Source organism: Sylvia atricapilla, chromosome 4 (assembly GCF_009819655.1).
Source record: "Sylvia atricapilla isolate bSylAtr1 chromosome 4, bSylAtr1.pri, whole genome shotgun sequence".
NCBI lineage: Eukaryota > Metazoa > Chordata > Aves > Passeriformes > Sylviidae > Sylvia > Sylvia atricapilla.
Window position 1 is genome coordinate 54,154,852 of NC_089143.1, and position 22,076 is coordinate 54,176,927.

At 39.0% G+C, this 22,076-nt stretch overlaps 1 protein-coding gene across 1 annotated transcript in view; it reads right to left on the reverse strand.

Annotated features, from left to right (window-relative positions):
- Positions 1-3,153: 3,153 nt before the first annotated feature.
- Positions 3,154-22,076, reverse strand: part of MMRN1 (multimerin 1) — a 39,838-nt gene continuing 20,915 nt past the window's right edge. The window contains exons 4-8 of the mRNA XM_066317941.1: positions 21,556-21,654; positions 17,788-17,961; positions 11,366-13,375; positions 5,577-5,723; positions 3,154-4,461 (exon numbers count right to left, since the gene is read on the reverse strand). Of these exons, the coding sequence (XP_066174038.1) occupies positions 4,040-4,461; positions 5,577-5,723; positions 11,366-13,375; positions 17,788-17,961; positions 21,556-21,654 (2,852 nt within the window). The 3' untranslated portion in view covers positions 3,154-4,039. The remainder of the gene's footprint in view (positions 4,462-5,576; positions 5,724-11,365; positions 13,376-17,787; positions 17,962-21,555; positions 21,655-22,076) is intronic.

The window sequence follows — 22,076 nt, forward strand, 5'->3', positions numbered from 1 at the left end:
TTGAAAGGAAATAACAGTACACAATTTTCTCACGTGTACTTTTTCCCTTCAGTAAGTAGCCTAGTAATGGATGGCTGAAACTTGTTTTCCCTTCCAAGGCAATTTGCAGAGAATTCAGAGACATCAGATAGAGCTAAGGATAATTCTTTATCTAAACAAATCTCTTATTTTAGGATTTTGTTTTAATTGCCACCATTCTTGACTTTGCCATTCATCAGGCTAGATCTGTGTGGATGTGAGATATACTCGTTTCCAGTGGCTCAAAAAGCATTCAGAACGCTTACAATGTTTATAAAGGACTTCTGGGCACTTTGGATCATTTGTATGGCATCTCCCAGCTCCTGCAGATTTGAACAGCAAGTTTTCTGGAAGTACTTGCTCACTGTTTGTAAACAGCCATGGTCTGTTTTGTTTGCAACTTGCTTTTTCTAAGATAAGAATTCTCAACAGCAGCCATGGCAATCAGTGTTTTCAGAAACACTTTGGTTTGTTTACATGTAACATGTGAGTGCAGAAGACTGTTTTCAGCTCACAAGCACCACAGATTTCTGAGGGTGGGGAAGCAGGGCAGGGAAGTTCATTACAAGCCAGTGTGTTGGTTGTAACATATCTATAGCAACTTCAGCTGGGAAGCAGCTTGCTGATGAAGCTTTCTTACCATGCACTCTTGATTGGATTCCCATGTAACAGAATGTTTTATTTTATCTCACCCTGGAGAACTCTCTTGCCATTGAGGCCATTAGACAAATGGGGAGAATGGCAGCCTCGCAAGGGCAAAATTACTGCAATGGAACTACTGTACATTTTAAAAACAAAGTAGTAATAAATATTTGTACTTCTTATAAAACTGCTGAAAATATGATTACATCAGGATGCTTTAGTAAGTACAAAACCTTCTTCCTCAACAATTAAAGAAAGTTTCCACCTTCTGCTGTTGATTAGCCTCTAGCGTGGGAACAGGAGTATTAGGAAGAAGTAGGGATTAATAAAATTAAAACTGAAAATATCTAGATGTTGTTAATTCTGTGTGATACATCCGATGGCCTGAAGGGGTTGATTAAAGGCATGGAGTTGTTAGGCAGTTTTTTCTGCAGCCAGATAGAAGCCACCAGTGACAGATGTGCAAAGCCATGGTGTACACATTCATTCTTTGGAAATGTCCAAACTGTTTGTGTGCTGTCTTCTTGTGTTTTGCACGCTCTTGCCCACCTGCCCAATTGAGCTGCTAGAGAGATTCAGTTTTGCAATTGCCTCAATGCAGTTATTATCCCACTGTCCAAAGTACTTAATCACCAGGTACCCACTGATTTTGGTGAGATTGAGCTGCAGTGTTGCTCCTAATAGCCGCTTTCAGTCACTGCCTGAATTCAGAAATAATGGTTTCTTCCCCGCTTGCTGCCGAAGTTGATGTTATTATCACTGAGAAAAAAATAATGGAACAAAAACATTCCAGATGTAGGGACAGACAGCAATACCCACGAGACAGGCCCAGGCAGGCCTGGGTTAGCAGGGGAGCTTGGCACAAGCTGTGCTGGCTATGCAGCTGGAAATGGTACGCGAGGAAAACCAGCCACTGGTTCCAGTGTGAATTCCAAGTGTATGAGGAGGGGTTGGGTCCAGCCATAACGTGCTTGGTAGAGGTGAGGAAACGATAATGCAAACTCTGGAGTAAATTGGATGGGCTTGTCAGACCCAGACAAGACAAAATGTTGCCATGGTTATTGAGTCACACAAATAAAGAGAACACTGTTCACTCTAAAGGACAAAGGCTCAGGATGTCTTCGTGGTCCTGCACAAGGGCTGTGGGCAGAGATGAGCACACAGATTTCCTGCCTGCTGTGATTAGGGAATGCAAATCAGAGCAGGAAGATGAAAGCAGAGGGGTGACAAAGCGCCTCAGGACCCCCCTATTCTGCTTGATAGCTAAAAAGTTCTCTGGGGATTTCAGGATGATTGTTTTCTATTCTGCATAATGGGTAGGCTGACTTATTTTATTGATCCTCACTTATTTTTTGGTGGCTTGCAGTGTGACTCCAGCCAGGTCAGGAACAGGCGCAAGTCCATAATTAAGCTTCAGTGTCTGATACAAAGCTATCTTTGCAATGAAAAATATGTATTTTAGTTTTTTTTTTTAAATAGACAGTTAATTATAAGGAGTTTGAAGACAGCTGAAGAAAGATTTTAATGGATTTTTAAACAGTAGAAAAAGGGGAGCACATATTTATTGTAATTTTAACATATTACTTATTCCCACATTTAAATAGAATTATATAGTAGTTCTCATTTTACTATTAGGGAAATTAGTGTTACTCATGTATATGTGGTGTTAAACAGTGTTCTTACTTTACTCAAATGGAAAAAAAAGAGCAAGAAGAGAGGAAAGAAAACCAGTACAATGACACACGAATTATCTGATTGCTAAGGGCGAAATAGTGCCGGTGAAGATGACGACCAAGCTAGAAGGATTTAGAGGGAAGGGCAGCAAGGGCAAAGAAAGTCACATTAAAACAGAGATGCAGTCTCTGGTGGGTCATTTGAATTTCATCTTCAGAGTAATTTTCATGCCATTTAGCCATAACCACAGCAGGAATAAAGAAGACTAAACACATTAAAACGACAAAGTCATACAATGAGAGACTGTGGCTTGTGTTCATTATATTTGATAACATTCAGTGATACAGTAGGCTGAGTTAGTGCCATATCAAAGATGGAGTGTTTACAGAAGAAATGTGGTATGCAACAGGAGAAAAGACTGGAGCACACCCAGAGTCACTGTAAGCTACATTAAGTAATATTAAGAAGGGAGCTGAAGAATCACACATGTTTTCAAGAAAAGTTCCTGATAGTAGAAAAAATAACTCAGGGAACTCCAAAACATTCTGTGCTTCAATAGATTGGCAAAGATCATAGTTAGATTTTTCCAGCTTTTAAGAAAAGGAAGTGAGACATAAGCAGAGACAGAAAAACCTGGTCAAACACCATTAACAAAGGCAATAACCAGAAACAAACCTGGCCAGTCACACCAGGGGATAGGATATCAAGAAAAACTGCGGCAGCCTGGCACTTAGCAAAGAATAAGAATCTGAGGCTTTGTTTTTTCAGGCAGCCAGGCATCAATTAAAAATAATTCTTTATTGGATTGGTGCTTGAAAAACCATGAAAGTAATGCAGAAACAAATGAAATAATAGATTTATAGAACTCAAACTTAGAAAATACTTAGGTTACATAATTTCATCTTGTGTACTGTATAGGTCAAATGCTAGAATCTGTGTAAAGCCAATATAACAGTGTTAGCTTGAAGCCCATCACCCAAAGAAAATCCAGCTGCAATTTAAATATTCCAAGCAGCAGAAAGAACCTGCCAAACCCATTATGGTGTTCATCCTATATAAACATATAATCCTAATTAAACTGCTAAAACCACCCTATTTCTAACCTGAATGCATTGCTCTTTTTTTTTTTTTTTTTTTCCTGCCAGGTCGAAAAAACTTAATTTATCATCATACTGGTTACATTAAAAAAAAGCATGTATCAATTAAATACTGGCATATCAAAATCTGTGGCGAATAACAGTAGGCAAAAATGAAAAATAGATTTTTTCCAGGCAGACTATATACACATGATTATCAATTGATACTATGAGATAAGTAGTAATCCAGCATCTGAGTCATCAAAATCTTGCCAACACTTTTGATTTGCAGTCAGGGTGTAAAGGAATGATCAAAACGAGCTTTCTCTTGAGAAGTGACTCTCCACAATCTTGTGTAATTATGTCCATGTAACGTAACAGCAGAACAGGATTAGATCTGTGCTTCCCAGTCATATTAATATGAAGATTTGTTTTCCCCTATCTCCAACCTGTAGACTTCTGTGGAGTTGTGCACATGGCTACAACCAGAGAACATCTTGGAGGACCAGCACTAGAAAAACCACTACATGGGGAAGCTTAGTGCTATTAAAGAAGCTAAGTATTTAAATGCAAAGCTAAACTCATCTGCAGGTTGCTGCAGTTGACCAATAGCCCCATTAAGGACTGACTTAGGTACGATACAACAAGTAACCACTAAATGTAGTTACTGGTGGATACTTGGCTGGTATAGAGCCAGTTGCCAGTCTGAGCCAGACTTCCTGACCATAATTTAACTCTAATAAGGCATTTCCAGTAATTACTCTGTCAGCATACTTGTTGTTGTCAGTATTTTCAGCCTGAAAACTGAGTTTGTCTATTCCATCAATGACCAAGTAGCCAGAGGCATGTGGACTAAATGATTCAATGGTATATTCAAAAACATAGACCCCCAGGTATGGAACATGGAACTTCCCAGTTGCTGGAGCAAATGAGGCGCCATAGTTGACATCTAGATTGTTAAACCTGATGGGTCCTGGAGTTGTCATTCCATACGTATGAGAAGCAAAAAAAGCCACCATAGGTGCATATCTGTATGATCCTTTTGAAAAATCTGAAAAGGAATAAAGAACAATTTCAAGTGATGTTACATCACAGAAAGGCAACTTGGACCAGCCAGAAAACCAACAGCAGATTTACTGATGTCACAGCATCCTGTGAAGGACAAACCTAGAGTCTCTCAAACAGAAACTTAGTATTCCTGTATAAACACATCTTTTCATGTTGTATAAAAACTAATTTTCTTTGCAATTAATTCTCTAAGTGTATCCACCAGAGAAAAATTTAGCAACAGCAAGGGAACTTCATCTTCGTCTATATTACGTTATCATTAAGGAAGCTTTTGTTTCCTCCCGACACCCTCTTCTAGTTTTCCCACCCCAGGATCTCTTTCATTGTTCATGTGAGTGAGCTGAAGCCAAGACTTTTGGCACAAATCTTAGACAAACAGCGAGGAGGTTTAGCACTCATGACGTTGAATGAGGGTATAAAAATATATGGGTTTCTCTTCAAGCTGAGCCTGTACACTCTCATTCCCTGCTTCTGTACAAATTATTTCATTCACTATTCATATGCTGTCATGAGTAAAAAAAACAGCCAAATGACTGCTGAAAGATGCATAAAATTCACATTCCATGTGGCCTGAGTGTAAATTATTTATTGTATCTATTATGCTGAATAAGCATAATTTTAACTTTTTTTGTTTTCTTTTGAAATCTTTCAAGGGCTACATCCTTTGTTGATGAAAGCCAGAAGCAGGCCAAAAATGACTCCTTGAGGGCACAGTCCCCCATACCCTGGTCGCTACTGGTATTTATAGAACATTTATGCCTGCATTGAAGCTAATATGTCCCAGTGATGTGATTTTACCTCCCCCTTCAAAATCCATGACATGGTGTTCAAATACATCCACTGCACACTTCAGCAGGGAGCTTTCCAGCTATTATGGCAGGTCCCCAAGCAATTTAATCCCATCATCTGGTCATATTAAAAAATGAGTCACCCATGGGGATTGATGTCTTCAGCACCAAAACACAGGACTCTGCTGCTTGAGTTGTCACTCATTAAAGTGAAACGTGAGACCTCTGTGACCAGCAAATGCTCTGTAATTAGGCCCTGGGGCAGAGGCCTGGACTGATCCCGTATTGCACTGCTAAATTCTGTACTTGCCAACACTCAGGGAATTGTCGTTCACCAGCTTCACACTGCAGTTGGCTCCTCCGAAGGGGTGGCGGCAGGCACAGACAAAACTCTGTCTGTCATTGACACAGGTTCCTCCATTCAGGCACGGGGAACTGGCACAGGCTGAAAACTGCCCTGGGAAAGACAGCAAGGAAAAAAAACAGCCTCAGTTGTGATGTCCCAACAGTGACACTCCCCCAGTAAGCAGTATTTTGGAAAAGCTCAATTCAGTTGTGTCAATTCACAATTTCTGCTGAAATTCTTTGTGAAGGCCAACTTCAGATCCTGTCCAGCCTCCCTCTTCAGCTGAACACAGCACATCCTCAGCTACCCTCCAATATATTCCAGATGACCTGTAAATTCTGAGTTCTGCTGGTCTCAGAGGGTCAGGTACATGCAGTAAGAAAGAAGATTCTCCTAAGTTAGATCAGGCTGCTGTTTCTGGACTGAGCCATGTTATCCTTGTACCAGAAGAGATTCTGTACTGCTGGTGTATAGCTTGGACTGTTTGTGATATTTTCCACCCAGGCACACAACAATCATTGCAGGAGAGCCAGGGTCCTGGTGATAAAAAGTCCTAAAGGCTATCCCCCAGCCACTTCAAGTACTTGCCCATAAAGAAATCCCTAATTCCAGTATATTCACCAAGGTTGTTGTAGAAGTTTTGGATTGCAAAAGCAATAAAAATTATACCAAACAGGTGGCTTTGCACAGGGCACCCTCACTGACAATGTCCTAGCCTCCGTTCCCAGTTAGGTAGGAGATGGTCAAATTACACTCAGCCAATACACAGAAATCTGTCAAGCCAGTGCTGCTGAGCTCTGGGACAGTAATTACCAATTGTAATTGAATAATGTGTTGTCATAACAGATTTTTGTGGGGAGATAATTCAGGTCACATTAAAAATTAAAAATTAAATATTGCTGTGAAAAATTCTGAACATAAAGCATTCCCAAACCACACATGCTTGCTTTCTCTTTGTTTGGTCAAATAAAAGTCAGATATTTTAGAAAATAAACCTTTTCTTTGCCAAGAATTACCAGCAAAACTCTGGAAAGAGAACTCCACACAGTCCTATTATAGTAAATCTAGGTTGGTAGGTCAGAACTGAAAAAGTCTTGCATAAAAGCATCTAGTTATTGCCAGAAAAATTCTGACCTGGATTTCACATAGATATTTCAGTAATTCTAGTGTTATCTTCATTTTCCCAACCAGATATTTCACAGACTGCTGCATTAAGGCAAACTCCTGCGTGATATTTTAGCTCAGTGAGCAGAAGGCTGAGGCACATTGTACAGTGACACTTGAATTTGCTCTGCTAGAGCATATGCATTTATACACACATAAGTCATTCTTTTCACAGAAAATAATTTCTATTCTATAATGCCTTGAAATAAAGCAATTGAGGACTGTCATGACTGGGGTCACAGCACAGGCATGAGAAAACAATGTTTTTCTTCTCAGATAATCATTTCATACAGCCTTCATTCAAGTTATTTTTCACTCACATTTACTAAGCACCCACAACATTTCACTGATATTAACCAAGCATCCATATATTTACCATGTCAAAGGAAAGCAGGAAAGGAAGGAAAACAGCTGAAAATGCTGACCGTATCATACTCCCAAAATACAAAAGCTTCCTGTAAGAACACAGCAGTCTCTCTGCTAATTGGCCTCTACTTATCATAAACAAGAAGTAAACCCAAGAAACAGGAAAAAGATAACTAAAAGGAAATGATAATGAGATTGAGACTACCATTTTGGAAGCCTGCTGCAGGGTGGTTCTGCCTGAACTTAACCTTGGAATTAATTCAAATTGACACACAGCTTTATATACATTCAATTAACCCTCCCGGTGAAGCACTGCTTAGCAGCAACTGGGAAGCTCCTCAATTTGCTAGAATAGGAGAAGGTGTGTGGGGGTTTGAATCAAATGAGGCTTTTCAGAGCAAGAGGAAAATGCTGCAGATCTCCACTGTGCCAATAATCTCTATCTAACTATGCTACAATAGCTCCTTTCTGCTGTCATTTCTGGCTGAGGCTGCTCCTCCGCCCAGTATTTTCTCTTTTCTTGCTGAAGAGTGTCCTGGAGACACTAGGTCTGAGTTACCTCTTTGGCGCAATGATGCCAGAAGGTTCGGATTAGCAAAGGATCTCCTACTAAAGCAAATATTTTTTTGTTAATGAATGTTTCACAACTTAGTAGTGTAGATGAGTAAAAGAGAGACGCTATAAATTAAAGGTTGAAATTGTCACTATTACAAGCAGAGAATAAAATGCAGTTGCTAATTGCACTTGGTATGGTAGTAATAAGAAGAGCCAGTTAATGCTCAGTATTGCTACTCTTTGGGAGTGCAAACAGCCAGAAGCTCTTATGGGAAACAGATTGCCAGTGCCATGCAAACAAATAATGAACCTCTGTCAGTATCTACTGGGGTGGTGTTAGAGGCAAAACAAATACTCAGCAATTTAATGGTCTCCTTATGGAAAGGATTGACTCCAGCAGTTCAGTTTGGAAATTCTTCTGACCAGGAGGCAGCCTAAAAATATATTCTCAGTATTTGGTTATCAGTAACTGCTTCTCAGGAAGCCCTAAGACATGGGTAGAACCTGGGAATCTACTAAACCACCCTGCCTGCACAGGGTTGGTCAAACTGGTTGCCAGCATATAGCTATTAATCACCTCTGTCTTCACACTCTCAGGCTGACAGCAGGCCAAAAGCAAGGAGAAGAGGGCTGTGCCCTCCAGCTTTGCGTGGGACAGAGTGCCAGGGCCCATCTCAGCTACTTGGACTCTAGCAACACTGTTCCTTTATTAAGCTGAGGTGTCTAATAATTCCAGTGTGATGATTTTAGACTCACCAAATTAAAAACAACACAACAGTTTCATCAACCCATTAGTTTAAAGAGTAAATATGCAAATCTGAAGTGTATGTCACCAAGGTGAACTGGAATAGCCATCTCATTTGTGCAATTAAAACACAAGATGCAAAACATTTCAGTAGGATAATTTCACTTGAAACAAAGGCTTGAATGATAAAGCAACAATGGAAGCTTACATTTCTGTTAGGAATTAGAAATATTAGGAAAACAAAATCAAATATGACACAAAGAAGGTGAGAATGAAATGAAGTTACATCTCACACAGGTGCACTCTTTCAAATACGTAAATATAACACATCTTGACTCTCAGTTATTCATGTTGATGGGAGGGCGGCATAATGTAACTAAAGCAAAACCCACAAAAAATACAAGACGTACAACAAGAGGGTACATTCACATTTGGAAAGCACAGCAGCCTCTGGATTCCTTAGAGAAAAACACTAATAGCAACAGGAAAATGGGAACGGAACTTAACTGCCCTCACACTGCATATTCCTGGAGGAGGACAGTGCATTGGAAAGCAGGATCAGTCATCACCCAAATCCAAGACTAATTAATAGCTACTCTGTGTGTATACATATATATTTTAACATTGTAATCTCCTCTTAGATACTGAAGCCATCTTAATATAATCACTCTTTTATCCACCCTGTGTTGCTGCTACAGTCAGTATCAGGTGAAGTGTTGGTGCCTCCACCCCTCATACATGTATCACAGCCTCTACTTGACATAGAGCTTTTCTTTAGTTCATTCCACAAAACGCGAAGTCTGCAAAATTTTACATCCTTGCATATGCAATGCAAACTCACATTGCCGCCTCCTGATTTCAACTGATTACTTCAGTAAATACTACCTCAGAGACAAATCCTGAACACATGAAAGCAAATTTAACCCCTCATCTGTTTGAGCAGGTTCAAATATTAAATCTATTGAAGTCAATGACAATTGTCACCTCTTTCTCACTTTTTTTTAGTTGAAAAAGGAAATCCAAGACTAAATACATTTTACAATTAGCCAATTATGCGTTATAGTTTCTTCTGGAAATTTTAGTAGAGGCAGCACAAATCTCTGGTGGTGTCCTAGAACTTGTGAGAAAAAGCTTTCATGGAGAAGTAAAACCTACCCAGGCAGAAGATGGATAATTGTTAATTAAGGTAATGGTCTTGTTTCTTTAACTTACAGAAATTTTATGTATGGCTTGGCTAGGCATAAAATTTGTTAAGTACAAAACCTCATTACCAATTGAAAAGTCAGCATAAACACTGCTAAGTAAAATCCTCATATAAAAATAAGGCTTCTCAACATCTGCAAAGAATTGCACTTGCTGTAATTAAGCATATATCCAATGCTATCAAGGAAGCTATTTATTGAGTATAAATGATAGATGGGAAAGACATTAATGAGTCAATAGGGAATGAAAACCAGAGCAGTTGGCACCTTCCTGTGCTTCAGGCAGGTAGTACTAGCATTACTTTCCAAAAAAGTACATGTTGTGGAAAGGATCAAAGACATCTCTCATTTTCTCTTAATTTCAATTTTGAACAGAGTTTTTCAATTTCCATCCTGTGCAGTGCCAGTAACAGACAAACCACAAGTGACTGAGGAAGAATCGCAATTTTGAACACCTAAAAGTTCAAATTACTTTGTGCATTTTAAGTGTAATTGCCTCCTCCAGTAGCTATGTCCCCTCGCTAAGTGAAAACATAACCCAGGACTGAAATTCTTTGGTGGGGATAGCTTTCATCAGAAACCAAGCTACTAATGAGATTATCATTTTACCAAGGATCCTTTCCATTGATCATAGAAAAATGCTGTCCCTAGGACAGAAAGAAATGAAGAAACAAAATGGACAGGAAGGAAAAAAGCATGGAGAGGGAAAAGGAGATGGCCTGTGGCTTTTGCACATGAACAAGAGTAATAGCTCTTACTATCTCTACAGCTGCTCGCAATAGGTTGCAAGTATTGTTTTAGAAATGTTCATAAGTTTAGGAGCATTTTACAGAAAATATTCAGGTCTGGATCTGTAAGAGTATCTGGACATGTCTCTGTCATTAAGAAACCAGTCTAATTTTAATGTGAATTAGAGTCATCTCAGCACTTTGAGTCACTTATCCACTCTTCATTTTCTGTATTGTGCCAGAAATTTTATTTCCATAAAATATCATCTTGTGCTATTGATTTTCACTCAAGTATGATTGCAGAAGTCACAACTCAAGAGTTTGTACTTCTGCAAATTCATTCATAATTCATTTCACATGATTTGAATTTAAGTTCAGAAGCAGATCACAGTCAAAATTTCCTTTTTCAGAATGGCAGCTCCTGCTTAGCTGAGCTGCTCTCCAGGTGGACTGGTGCCAAATTTACTTGATTGGCTGGATTCCTGCTTTTTCAGGAACACACTGCTGTAACTGCACTTCCCAGTGAAGTCCTGTAGGAGGCCAGCAAAAGCCACAGTCATTTTTGTTCACTTGCTTCAGGTTTTTGATACCTTTCATCCCCGCTGACACTGCAAACTACTGATGCAACTCCATATATCTCTCTGAGCTTGCATACATCTTTTTCTACTCAAACTGCTAATTGAGATGCAGGCATAAAATTCTTATTCTTTAGATTTTGTCTAAACTGTCAGTAACTTATAAAAGGTCAGGCTCTCAGCTGACAGAGTGTGTGCATGTATATACACCATAATAGATTCCCATCTGATCAGTTTAAGGATGATTAAACGGAGCGCAAAATCTTATAAGCAAAATAAATTCTATTGTAAACAAGAGACTAATCTCAGGTTCCTCTGAAACACTCTTTGCAGCAGTCTTTAGACTTTTTATTTACTTTCAGTCAAGCTCTGCCACTCAGTTCATCACAATGATTACATAAGTCTTTATAAAACATACCTTGATTTTTAGTAGAGTAAAATGCATTACCTGGATCTATTGCATTATCCGTGTTTCTCTGGCTTCGGCTTGCCAGGCTCATGGTGGCATTTCCTGCCCCTTTTTTTGATGGGAAGGGTTTCTTTATAAGTGGTTTGACCTGCTTCTGAAGCTTGGTGACATTGTTCATAGCATTTACCATTGATACGTCAACATGCTGGGTTAAATTTGTCAAAATAGCTCCGGCTTTTACTTCCAGCACAGATTCAATGAGCTCCTTGAGGCCTCTCTGCAGCAGGGGGATATCTGGCTGAGCCAATTTAATTAGTACAGGTATGCTTGCATTCACTTTCTGGATGCTGTTGTTGGCATCCTGGCACAGCCCCCAGGCCTCATGAGCAGTCTTGTTCACAAGTGGGATGACATTTGAGAAACGGATTGACTTGGCTTCCAGGGCCTTGATCCTGGAACTCAGTGCCTGGAGCTGAAGGGAGACCACCTGTTCTTTCTCCGTGGAGGCAGCTTTTGATTTTTTTAACGAGACACAATTATTGGCCAAAAACTTGGAAATTTTTGACTCTACATTCAGAAGGCGAACCTCATGGTCCTTCGAACTCTCCACAGAGTCAAATAGTTTTTCTTCCAGGTGGCTGATAACTTGTTGCTGCTTTTCCACTTTTGATGATGTATCATTTAAAATATAGAAAACTCTGCTGAAATTGTGGAGGATACTTTTGTTAGACCCCTTGTAGGGAAGATCAGAAATAGATGGCACTACTTGTGAAGTAATTTCGTATCTCTTGTTGTAAAGAAGTGACTGGAGGGATTCATTCAACTGTTGGAACTGGGGAATAAAAGCCAGGAGGCTGTCCAGTTTCTCAGCTCTGTCACAACAAACTTCAGTCTCATTCCTTAGAGCATGTAGCATGTCTTTCAATACATAATTATCTTGAATAGAATCAATAGCACTGTTTACTACTGTCATGGTCTTGTTTAATCCATCTTCTATTTCCATGGAGCATTCATTAACACGACTCTCAAACAGTTCCTGATAAGCCTGAGATTCATTTTTAAGTCCTTCCTGAGTTTTGGAAAGTTCCTTCATTGCTGAACTTATTCTGTTAATGACAACAGTGAGGTTTTCAAGTTTCTCTTTGAATTCTTTAGCTTGGATTTGTTGCTCATACTCTGAAGTCAGACTAAAAGGTACCCCTTGCTCAATCAAGGGTTGCAGGATCTCCATATCATAGCACAAGTCATTAATTTGCTCATTCATTCTGTCCACTTTATTGCCCAAGGGAAAAAACACATCAGAGAGACTCCTGTTGAGAGCCATCACACTCTCTTGGACTGCTGCCAGCTGTGCTTGGAAATCGGTCCTGCTCTCTGACAGCATGTCATCACACACCCCCAGAACAGAGTCTCTCTGAATTTCCAGTGCAACACTGAGATTGTTCATCTTGCTATCTTGGACTCTTAAGTCATCATAGATCTCCAGCACCATCATGCCTTGTCTCTTTACTTTCTCATGCAGTGTGATCAGGTACTCTGTAACATTGAACTCCAGGACTTGATCTGCTGAGGGGACATTTTGTCTTGAAGACTGTTCAGCTGATAACAGTTGTTCATGAGCATCTCTCATTTCAGTAAGGGTCTTATTTAAAGACTGATAATAAATTACACTTCTTGACTGTTGATGCTCCAAGTTAACTTCCAAGGATTTCTGCTTTTCTTGCAAAGCTTTCATAGGCTTGTCACAAGTGAGGGCCATTTCCTCTCTCATCTGCACCATATGACTCTTCAGCTCCAGAATGTCAAGCTCCATTGGCCCACTATCTTTCTCCTGAACAAATTTATTTTGGGTTTCATTCAGGTGCTTGACTAATTCTTTTGTATTTTCAAGGTCACCTGACATACTAGACATAGTCTTGAAAATCTGAGCCATGCTCTCTTGCATTTCACCTTGAAATACTTCAAAGTGTTTTCCAACTATGTCTTTGATTAAGTCATTAATACTGCTGGATTTGAGACCTTTGGGGAAAGAAGAAATATAGAAACAATCAAATCAACTGCATTAGTAACATCTAAGTTTTTCCCACAACGTGAATAAACACAGTGCTGCACAGAAGTGAAACACACATCCCTGTCCCAATTCACCCACGTATAGAATAAAATGTATAGCTGAAGAATGTAGAGCATGCTTACAGTTTATATACAACTACAGTGTTTGAGGATTCTTCCCTGTTTCTACTGAAAGCAGTGGGACTTTTGCTAGTATTTTGAAAGGGCAAACTCAAACTCTACATGTGGCATCAACTTTGACCTCTCACCTAAGCTCTTTCTGAGCATTGAAAGGATGAGATCTGTGTGCTTTTGTGGCTTGCTCATAAATGAATGATGTATCCTTTCTCCACTAAGAAAGTAAGGCAAAAACCCATATGCTTTATGACATTCAAGAACTGAAAGCAGAGACTGTTACCTTACTACTGTATTGTATGTGCTAGGTCATGATGCAACACTATTGTGAGAAAGAAGCAAAGTGAAAAGAGCAGCCTTACTTAATAGCTAAAGTTAGTAACACTACAACTGCTGCCAAATGAAGGCATTTTAAAAGTAAAGCTTTAAGCCTTGCATACTACAGCTCCTTACACAGATCATAGAAATTATGATCCTGGAAAGCATTAGGGCAAAGTGAATGTGTGGCAATTCTGCCCCAGTGAACAAGAAAATATGTTTCCCATAGAGCCTTAAAGAAATCAAGACAGGCATAAAAGAGTTTTACATAACATTTCAATCAATTAGAGCAGTAGTTCTGCTCTGGTGTGAGATTAGAAGGAATTTTATTAATTTATTCTCCAAAGGCAGCTCCTCTATCCAACTAAAACACTGAAGCATTCTTGGCACAATTTTCATAAACCCTGTGAACATTTGCAGGCAGACTACAAAACAATGATTAAACTCTTCAACCTCTACAGCGCCTCAATGACCACAGGTTCTCTGATTAAAACTGTATTGATAAAGGCAGAAATAATCTGCTCCCTTCTTCCACTTCCTTCTCTCCTAATTCTACAGGCTGGAATTTATTTCTTCACCTCTAAAACACCAAGACATGTATTGAAAACTTATCCTCAGCAGGTAGAACATCAGAAAATCAGACCCAAGTTTGCTAGCCCAGGAAAGAGCCACATCAGAAATCTACCACGAAGTTTCCTAAGAATTAAACTCCATTTAATTCCTCAACTAAGATGGCAAATGTCCCAGCAATTTCACAAAAAGTACAATAAGCAATAGTGATAATACTGAGATATACCTTTATTATCTTCCTTTTACCTACCTACTTGCTCTTTAGAGCAAGTCAGTGACTAGACAGATGCACGTGCATGAATACGCACATCTTTGTGCACACTGAAACACTTGAGAATAAGTGTCCTGGCAGCTGAGAGGAAAAAAAGATATGAACCAAGTTAAAAAACTGACACGCAGAAAAACCATTGCAAGTAATGATTTGGTCAGGTTACTTTATGATGCTGAAAACTATTCTGTGCTCCGGGAGACACAATGAGCTGTGAAGAAAAATTTAATGGCTGTGGAAAGAACCAAGATTACTCTAAAGCTTTTGTGAGGAATCAATTAAATTCCTTCATCTCAGCAACAAATCTTGGTAACAGACCATTGATCTGAGAGAGGTGTTCCAGAGGGTCTATACCAACCTTTTTTTTCTGTGACAGCCAAGAAGGTGCCAGCCTCACTCTCCGCTATTCTGGCTCCATGTATTTGAAAGTGAGTGTAGTATGGAGCTCAGCTCTGGTTCTCAGGTGTTCCCATTACCAGGGGAGTGTGGAGCCTGATAAACCAGACAGATTTGGGTTTCTCTCTACCCTGCCTTCTGGCTAGCTCGTGAGCAAAGCGCAGCAGGGGCTGTTGGAGCACATTTGTCCACACAAAGACCTGACCCAAACTTGGTGATAGTTGGGCATATTAAGCTTGAGCTGCAAATACACTTGTGCACTCGTGGATGGAATTCAATTTCTCTGTTGCTCATTTTGAAATATAAAGGTCCTATTCAACTACCTGTGAACATTTAAGATCTCTTGCACTTCTTATGAGATTATAAATTTTAATTTTAGCTCCCTGGCTGAAAACCAAAGGGTGTAATTACTCTGTGTCAACATACACTGTCTTTGCAGTTTCAATTATTTGAACAATAATGTGCAAAATAAATGTATATACCCAGGAGACTGAATTGAGGTTATGTATGCAGCCACAAATGACATTTCTGACTTGGAAGTGATTAACACTCCATTACTGAGTTCATTTTGAAAGGAGCATACATTTTAATAATCAAGAGGAAAGGTGTGTATTAAATATGGAGGTAAAGGAGGAAGCAAAGAGTAGCAGTAAGTAACCAGAGTTTCTTAAATTAAAAAGAGCACAAAATTATTTTCCCTTAGTAACAAATGGGAACAGCTTCCTGACTACTGAAAGCAGCTTTTAAAATGCACAACAGGTTCCATTAATGAAAATAGAAGAGCATATCAGTTATTCCAGTGAGTGTTGCCCTCTATCAATAGATGACAGGTTTGTGTCATGGAAGTCGTAGATAAAACCAAGAGTTAAAGACTTTTTAAACTGTATTGAATTGATTGGTCACAGACTCATACCTTGCTCCTAACAAATCCTCATAGAAAGCTGGGCAGAACATCAGAATTTCTGCCCTAAGATAAAAGGTGCTGTATGAACTGAGAGCTGTATGAACCTGGCACCAAAGGAACAAAATGAAAAAGTAGGTGGAGAAGGAAAATATCTGAATAGTACAAAGCAACTACAGACTTGACTGTGCTTCAAAAGCAGGTTGCTTCAGGATGGCAGTGGTGCTGGCCAAGTTGTGGTTTGCTTCAGATGAGCTTCTAAGACCATTTTTTAGCAAGCTAGAAAGTCCTCTAGGATGCTGTTTATGCATTTGAGTACAACTGACTGATATTTCCTGGACTGAAATTTGTTGCCATTTGTCATTGCACATACAAGCCAAGAGACACAATGACCTTTTCTTTCTCTCCTCCTTCCCTTATTCCTGCTGTTTACTTACATAGAAGCACAGAATAACCTGTGTTGGAATGCTCTTAAATAGGGCCAAGGAATGCAGTTAACAGCATCTTTTTCATTGAAGCTACTTGATTAGGAGACAGATTGAGAAGAAAAATGAAAAAATGAAAAAAATCAGCTGGAAATCTGTTTCTGAGCAGGTATAATATAAAACACTGCAGGTAAAAACAAAGGCTTGAATTGCATTTTCAAAGAAGGGAGGGTTTTGAACAGCACATTTAATTAAGACTTAGACCCTGAAATACAGATAGTGTGCAGAAGCAGAAACAGGATGCTGAAAAACATGTCTTAGACTAGCATGAAAATGACAGCTAGAACAAGTGAAATATAAAAAAAAGAATGAGGAGAAAGCAGGGAAATAGAAAATATCCAAAGACAAATTAAATGTGCACCCAAAGGTCAAGAACACCATCTAGCAATATGTGGAGGGGTGAAAGCAGGTCACCAATCAAGAGATGGAATAAGCTCACATACAAGAGAGCCATCTAGCTTGTGGCAGGAAGATCTCACGAGACAGAGGACTGAAACTACAGGAAATGGGACCCAACTTGGTAAATCTGAGGAAGGTCCAAAACCACTTATTGTTTCATTCAGTTTTATCTCAATGCAAGCAACTCCAGAACCTCTGTTCTATTTATATACAGCAGAAAATGTCTGGATTCTTAAATATGGTGTGGGGAATATTCCTGAAAAATATTGCACATGGAAGAAATTAAAATTTCAGTCTCGATCTGCTTGTTAAGCACCACTCTTAGCTGGGTAACACACAGATCTTGCTGCAGGATTCACAACAAATGGATGCACAATTCTGCTGGTGAGTATCTGCCCAAGCTCCCCTCTCTCTCATATACTGAATATGAGTACAGCTGTTTATCAAATACAACCTAATACAATCACAGACAAATTATTTATTCAGCAGAATGTTTGCTCTGTTATAAATATAAGTATCACAGAATTCCTTATAGTTTGCCCTGGATGTGTGAATTATATATTAAAGAATTAGTTAGATTGGTAGCAAAATAAATACTACATCCCTTAGCTACTGCCAGATCAACATAGACATAAGAATATTTGCAGATGCTCTAAGTAAATGCAAATGCCTTGATAGAGGCTAAAGCTACCACGTAGATGAATAAGCACCCAAGAATACAAATTTTTTGTCACTATGAAAGACGCCATAGCGAAATCAAAAAATTCCTCTTTTATGAAATGAAATTTTAAAAATGAGTTCTCCCTAAAAGTGTTCAGTAATAGAATAAGACAGTCTATGAAGACTTTTAGCTTTTTTTTTCCTGGCACCTCTAACAGGGTGAGTGATTACATTAATTTATTTTTCTTACCTTTTAGAAAGGACTGGAAGTCTCTGCCCTTATCTTCATTGATTTTGCCTTCTAGAGAAGAAAGCATCTGGCTCACATCATTCATTGCAGCAGCAAGGCTGTCAACCTTCTTCTGTAGAAAAGTCAGTTTCATCTCCTGACTGCTAATCTTCTCACTCATTTTTTGAAAAAGTGCTTGGTCAGGAAGCAAAATGAGGGGGGGAAAAACCCAACAAGCTTTGTTATACATTGTGGAGCAAAATAAAACAAACAAACAAAAAGATACAATTGACTGAGACACATTAGCTAAAAGTGGGGAAAAAAGTTTCTGAAATTTTAGTTCTGAGTGAATCATCTTGATTTTTGTCATGTATCATGTATTAGTGAGATCGAGCAGCACAGCAGCTACTAATTACTGAACCATATGTATCCATTATAAAGTATTTATAATTCTACAAGAGTATTCTGAATGGTTAGCTTGTTTTAATCAACATAGTGCCATTCTTCCTCCACCTAGCATCCTACAGGGTATTCAGTTAACTCTCATTCAGTCAATCTCCTTTAACGCAGTCACAAAAAGCATTCATTTTTACTTACCATTTTTATCACAACTTCATGAATTTGGAAGGCTTGTGTCTGAAGGAATACATAATTTTTCCATTGATTTGGTCAAAATAAAGAATTGTTCAACACAGCAGCAAGGCAGAAAAACAGCTAAGAGATAAATTACTTTGAAATAATGATTAGTCTACCATTTAAAAATAAAAGCTTAACCCACAAATTCAAGAGTATTTTAAAACCTGCCCAAATTGCTTTTGACACTTGTAGTCTCCTCAAGAATAAAAAGACCTAGATGGATGCTTTCAAGATAGGTAATGGTGAAGGACACCTTGATGTTGAAAATTAGGACTGCACATGACTTCAGCCAGCCATCTCAGTTTTACAGGTGACAGGTATCAAACTTGGTCTGGCAGTTTTGGAAGATGCTGATTAAATTAGATGTTCAAATGCTTTTAAGCAAATCTAGAAAACTAAAAACAATTCAGCCTAAACAGCCTATGTTAGGCATATGACAGATTATCCCAAATGATCCAGGCTATTCTATGGCTTAATAAACTGCTATCGAAGATTCTTTGGCATTGCATATGAATATTTATCAGAGTAAGTTTGCAGTATTGGTATTGATCCTTTGTCACTGTTCATTACAGCATCAGTGTCTATTCCTATGGCAGCAAACAGTTCTAATCAGAAATCATGCCTAAGTACAGGGGCCTAAAGGCTCCAAAGAAAACCCAAACAAGTTATATGCAAAAGAGCATATTCTTCTGATGACTGTTATTCCTGAAAATCCTAGTATGTACAGACAGATGCAGATGCAGCAGGCCAACACCCGTGAGAATGCTCTCCTATAGAGGTATGTTGGTTGTAAAGGCCATAATTCTAAGAGTCTGGAGAGTAAGGCTCTTTTAGGTTAGGATGCTAGGATCTCCAGCTGTGTTCTCTACTTCCACAGATAATAGATTGTTTCTAACTCAACCACCTCATTTAGACTCTGGGAATTCTTCTGACTGGCACTGCAAAGAGGCCTTTGATAGACCGTTGTCTTCATAAAACAGCTTTGTGAAAGACAAACAGGTCTGGATGCTTTTGCTTCTGGTAGAATTGTTACTGTGAGAAAATTTGAATTCATTACTGGCTTGTGCACAGTCACCCAAACTGATTAACTAACCTGCAGGGTGCAATGCTTTTTTTAGCTTGGTTTATAGCAGTTCTCACTGAGGGAAGAAGACAAGGTAGATGAACCTCAAAGTAATGTTTTATGCCTGGAAGTGGCAGAGCTGCAGAGTGGGAGCTGGAAACAGAATCTGGCTTGTACAGCCATAGCATTCACAGACCAGGGCAGTCAATCCTGGCCTCAGGCCATGTTTGCAGGGTTGACAGCCAGAACAGGTGCCTCTCTCTTTCTAGACTGACCCAATTTGATTTAAAAATAACTGAAAAGCAATTAACATGGAGGTTACAGATTCCAATTTCAGATTTATTTCTCAGAGCATAATTCCCACTAACCGAAGTGGCATGTCCCAGTGCTCTATTGATCAAGCTCACTTTTTCATAATAGGCCCTGTCTTCTTTACTAAACATCCTCCTCCCTCCAGCCCTGAGAGACTTGGTTGGTCACACAGTATCACCAAGGCAAAACAGCCCAACACTCTTTTGAAAATACCACTCTTTGTCTCCATGCCAGATTCAATCTTTCCCTTTCTGTCAATTAAGATCTAAAATCAAGCACATATGAGCATGTAAGCACATACATACAAATCTCTATAGAACTCTGTTGCAATCTAAATTATGACATCCTGTTCTCTCAGCATGCATTACAGGCCCACAAGAAGGTATTAACAACTGCAAAACATAGACCTGAGAATATAACCTGCATTATTTATTGCTTCAGTAAAATGTTTCTGGATATAGGCCAGTAGGTGAGTGACAACACCACAGCGTGGAACAGATGATAGTTATACAAAAAGCAAGTGGAAGCAAAAACAAAAGCAGCATCAATAGATGCAAAAGAAAAGGAAGGTAGTAGCAAAGTTCAAGGAATATGCTTGCATTAAACAGTCCTCTGCATCATGGCCATTATTTTTGGCTCCTTACCATGAAAAAAGTACATTTTTCAGGTAGAAAAGGGCCACTGATTGAGACCAGACGCTGAAACCAAAAGTCACATGCTGTTTCCAAAAATCGTGAACATTGCAGGACTTCTCCATGAACAAAGCTGCCAGCACCTAGCACTATGGCGGCCCTTGGAGCCCCACACTCCACCTCAGACCTACCCCAAGACACTGGAGGAATGGCGTTTTATCCTCACAAAAAATGGTCATGTTCACATGGCAGCATGTGTAGTCAACAGTGTGGTGCCACCCCCTAAAATCACAAACATCACAGGATTTCTCCCAGAACAAAGCTTCCAGCAATCAGCAACCAAAACATGAAGCTTTTCACACAGCAGTCATCTAACTTCTCAATATAGACCACTATTTGAATACATCTCTTTTGTTACTGACCAGCTCCCACAAGTCTAATTTTTCTGTACATACTTTTGCAAGACCACACTGACATTCTGTTCCAAAAACATAATAACCAGATTATATTAGGTAAAAACAATAATGAACAAACGTATAAGGCAATAAGAAATACTCTCAAGCATCTCTGGTATAAATGCTTACACTCTCACTATGTTTCTTTGTTATTTGGTCATCCTACACACAGTAGCTTAAAATACGCCTGAGCTGTCCTTGTAAAGGTTTGAAACATCTTTGTACTGATTTTGAATAAAAAAAATATCAATTTTTCAAAGAAAATATAAAGCAATAATGACATATTCAGATAGTCAATAAGTTCATTACATTTTCTTCTGTGTGCAACGCTGGTCTATATTACCCCTGTAGTCAGGTGGGGGTTTTTTGCTTTCTTTTTTGCTCTAATTTTGTTTTCTTCTCTCCTGTTAACTAATTTATTGCACTCAATAATGTATTACTTGAAATATTTCTATACTAAATACTTCTCTGGTTTCAATTTAGGCAGAAAACCCTCTGTAATTTCTAACCTGCTGGTACATTTAAATTCAGTATCTTCTGCCCATCTTTATCAGAAGAGCAAACCACTGCACCATGACTGATAGAAACTGACATTGCATTCAGGTCCCTCAGTAGGCAGAGATATTCCTCAAATTGTTTTTGCAGTGATCTCAGTGACTGGGTGGAGGTGAGAGCAATTTTAACTACTGACCTGGTCCACTGGGGTCCTGCAGAGCCCCTGGTGTCCTCTCACTGACAGTTCTGCTGCTTTCAGCCTGGTTGCTATGTAGAACTGATTGCTCTTCTTGAGCTAGAGAAGAGAGAGAAAGGATGTGAGTCAATCACAGAACATGATAATTGAGATGACTGCACAACAATTTTTCCCTCTCTTTATTCTGTACCAAAGCCTAATCACCTGCAATGACTCTTATCTGCTTTGTGCAGTGTGGGACCACTTGGCTGAAGATGTTGACTGGCTCTATAAAAGACTTCTCAAGAGTGGCAGGGGCTAGTGTTAATATTAAAACATCAAAAATTGTTTTATAATGGATAGAATTTCAAATGCTCAGAGCTAAAAATTTTAGAGGATAAAACAGCAGGGCAAAAACAATACAGAGATTGTCAGCTGTAAAATTAATTAGAGTTTTTTTAATGGTTAAAAAAATTAACCAGGTTTTTTTTTTTGAAACTGACTTCTGGGTTGTTTCTTTTGTGGCTTTTTTTGTTTGACTG